Source organism: Tuber melanosporum (assembly GCF_000151645.1).
Source record: "Tuber melanosporum whole genome shotgun sequence assembly, scaffold_92, strain Mel28".
Taxonomy (NCBI): Eukaryota; Fungi; Ascomycota; class Pezizomycetes; order Pezizales; family Tuberaceae; genus Tuber; species Tuber melanosporum.
The window spans coordinates 14,194-17,587 of record NW_003299142.1 but is presented as its reverse complement, the minus strand read 5'-3'; the positions used below and the strand labels follow the sequence as shown (position 1 = coordinate 17,587).

Below are 3,394 nucleotides of genomic sequence, written 5' to 3'. Positions count from 1 at the left end.
CACTCCTTCCCTTCCCTCTACTTGTCCCTTGTCCCTTGCTACTCCCAAATCCCCTATGAATCGACATCCTCACCAATTCCCCGGTTTACTCAAACATTGCTTGTCTCTATAAACCCACTCTTACGTTCCCCTGCTTCCCATTTCCATAGCCTCAATCATACTCTCTGATCACATTCATTCCATATTTTCCCATTTTACCTAGGAGGGGTACTCCCTTGGATTGGGGTTTTCCGTTTCCTCTGTTCAGTTCCTTATTATTTACTATCTTAGCCAGCCTTCCTCGAATTTTGTACCACCCACGTAGATTCGTGCCATTTAGTTCTCCTATAAATTCCACTTGTATCCTCCCATTTTTGGCCGATATCGGACTCTTTGGTTCTACCAGGTGCTCACAACCATTCGGACTAGTGGATTTGCACTTGTCAAGATGACAGGTGCACGGGGCTCACTGGTAAGCTTCTTCCGATATCCTCCTTTTATTGGCTCTCTGATACCGGAAGCAACTAACACCGATTACGATGGGGTATTCAGACCAAACTTGTTTCAGTGCTCATACTTGTACTCCCTCTCACTTCTGCGTGGTCTGCTCGCCGTCACGGTCTCGGACGACACGAATTCGACAGAGAAATCCACGACTTGCACAATGTAGACATACGCCTGGATACCGGCGCCGAGAATAAAACCGTATCCACCGCTAGGACCTTCTGGTTGTCAGCGATCACTCATCGCGGTGCTGCGGCTTTCAACACAAACCCTGCTGGGTATAAAGTTTTTCGTAACGTAAAGGATTATGGCGCTAAAGGTGTGTGGACGCCTTAACTTACTCTAGATTATGGTATAATGTATACCTGGACAGAATGTGATTAACAATGGTATTATAGGTGACGGAACTACTGATGATACTGTCGCTATCAATAATGCTATCGCTGATGGCGGACGTTGCGGAAAGGGTTGCGATTCATCGACTGTCACTCCCGCGCTTGTATACTTCCCGGCTGGAACCTACCTTGTGACAAAACCTGTGGTTGCAATGTACTACTCGCAGCTGGTTGGTGACCCATTGAATATGCCAACCATAAAGGGTGCTCCAAGCTTCCAAGGCATTGGTATCATCGATTCCGATCCTTATGAGCCTGACGGAAGGTAAGTCTTCCCGAAATTCCTGATACGAGAATGCAGCTAATCTGGTGACAGCAACTGGTACACTAATCAGAACAACTTCTTCCGTTCGGTCAGGAACTTGGTTATCGACACTACGGCCATGCCCTTGGGCGCCGGTACTGGCATGCATTGGCAAGTGGCGCAGGCAACCTCGCTTATTAACCTGCGCTTCGAGATGTCCCAGGAAGAGGGAAACTCCCATCAGGGTATCTTCATGGACAATGGTTCCGGAGGTTTCATGTCAGACTTGACCTTCCACGGAGGCAAGTTCGGAGCGTTCTTTGGCAACCAGCAGTTCTTGACCAGGAATCTCAAATTCAACAACTGCGGGACCGCGATCTACGTGAACTGGAATTGGGCATGGACTTTCAAGTCCGTCAGCATCCGCAACTGCAAGGTTGGTCTCGATATTACTGCCAATGGGCCGGCCGAACAGGCTGTCAGTTCTGTCATTCTTCTAGACTCGTCGATCGCGGATACTCCTATCGGTGTTGCTACCGTCCGCAGTCATTCTAGCGGCTTCGCCTCGGGCGGAACTCTCATCCTTGATAACGTCCGGCTCACCAACGTCGAGAAGGCTGTTGCCAACCCCGTCACCGGCGCCACCATCCTCGCCGGAGGATCACTCACGATCGACATGTGGGGGCAAGGAAAGGACCACTCCAAAAGCAATACGGGCGGGAGTACCGTACAAGGCAACATAAATCGCGCATTCCCCAAACCAACTCCCCTCCTCACCAAGGGACAGAAGACAATCTTTGAGCGCTCCCGTCCACAATACCAAGATCTCGACGTCTCCCAGTTCGTATCTGTGAAGAGTAGGGGTGCCAAGGGCGACGGAGCCACGGATGACACCGCTGCAATCCAGTCCATCCTTGACCACAACGCAGGAAAAGTCATCTACTTCGACCACGGCGCATACATCATCTCCGAGACTGTCAATGTGCCCATGAACACCCGCATTGTGGGAGAAGCGTGGCCGTTGATTCTTGCGAGCGGCAACGGCTTTAAGGACGTCAACAACCCCGCCCCCGTTTTCAAGGTTGGGAAGGAGGGTGACACAGGCGTCGTTGAGATTTCCGAACTTATTTTTGAAACCAAGGGCCCGCAACCTGGCGCTATCCTCATGGAATGGAACTCCCGCGACCCCACCGGGAAGCAAGGCGTCAACGGCCTTTGGGACGTGCACTTCCGCGTTGGAGGGTCAATGGGCACTGACCTCGCGCCCCCGGAATGCGCAAAAAAGCCCGAGCAGAGCAACACTGCTGACCCAAGGTGCTTCAGCGCTTTCATGCACCTGCACATCAAGAAGACAGCCAGTCTCTACATGGAGAACATCTGGGCCTGGACGAGTGACCACAACCTCGATGGGCCGGACTTTGGACAGATATCCATTTACAACGGCCGTGGAATCCTGACTGAGACCACCGAGGGCCCCGTGTGGTTCTACAGCACCGCTGCTGAGCACAACGTCCTATACCAGTACCAGCTGCACCAGACGAAGAACATCTTCATGGCAATGATACAGACGGAGACTCCGTACTGGGAGAGCAACCCCATGGTCACCGCACCCTTCCCTGTAAACCCCGCTTTCAACGACCCGATATACTCCGGCTGCACGGCGGAGACGTGCAAGTCCTGGGCCCTCCGCGTCGTCGGTTCCACGGGCATACTCGTCTACGGCGCCGGCTTGTACTCGTTTTTTGAAAACTATTCCCAGGAGTGCGTGAAGTCGCATACCTGCCAGGACTCCATCGTCTCAGTGGAGGGGAATAGCGAGCTAAGCTTGCTCAACTTGAACACCGTAGGGAGCATCAGTATGGTTGATATTGATGGGGAACCGAGCATCACCGCGGCCGGGCATGAGAATCCGTTTGTCAGGACTTTATTGAGGTTTGATTCTGTTTAAATTTCGTATGCACAAGGGTATATATGGATGGATGGAGGAAGGCCACTCTAGCTCAACCTTTCTCTCAAATGCTAATCTGAGTCTGGGGTCTGGAGCCCGATTTTTTTTTTTTAACGCTTCCTACTTTTCACTTAATTTTTTTACAAACTACAAGCTTTATTTCTTCCCTTCATGTAAATCTTCGACGCAAGGTTGATAGATCAGATGGGATGAGGTGGAATGGAGGGGAGCAGAGCGGTGGGTGGGGTAAATGCATGTGAATATTATTATCGTTCACCACCCGACTTTTGGTCTTGGATGCAAGTTACGCTGTACATATTTGCA

General features: G+C 51.2%; 1 protein-coding gene across 1 annotated transcript; it reads left to right on the top strand.

The window, feature by feature from the left end:
- Positions 1-427: 427 nt before the first annotated feature.
- GSTUM_00011889001 (uncharacterized protein) lies at positions 428-3,070 on the top strand (the record flags this gene model as incomplete). The annotated part of the gene is made up of 4 exons (XM_002842211.1): positions 428-451; positions 532-802; positions 882-1,143; positions 1,195-3,070. The coding sequence occupies 4 exons, from the start codon at positions 428-430 to the stop codon at positions 3,068-3,070; spliced, it is 2,433 nt and encodes an 810-aa protein (XP_002842257.1).
- Between the last annotated feature and the right edge of the window lie 324 nt (positions 3,071-3,394).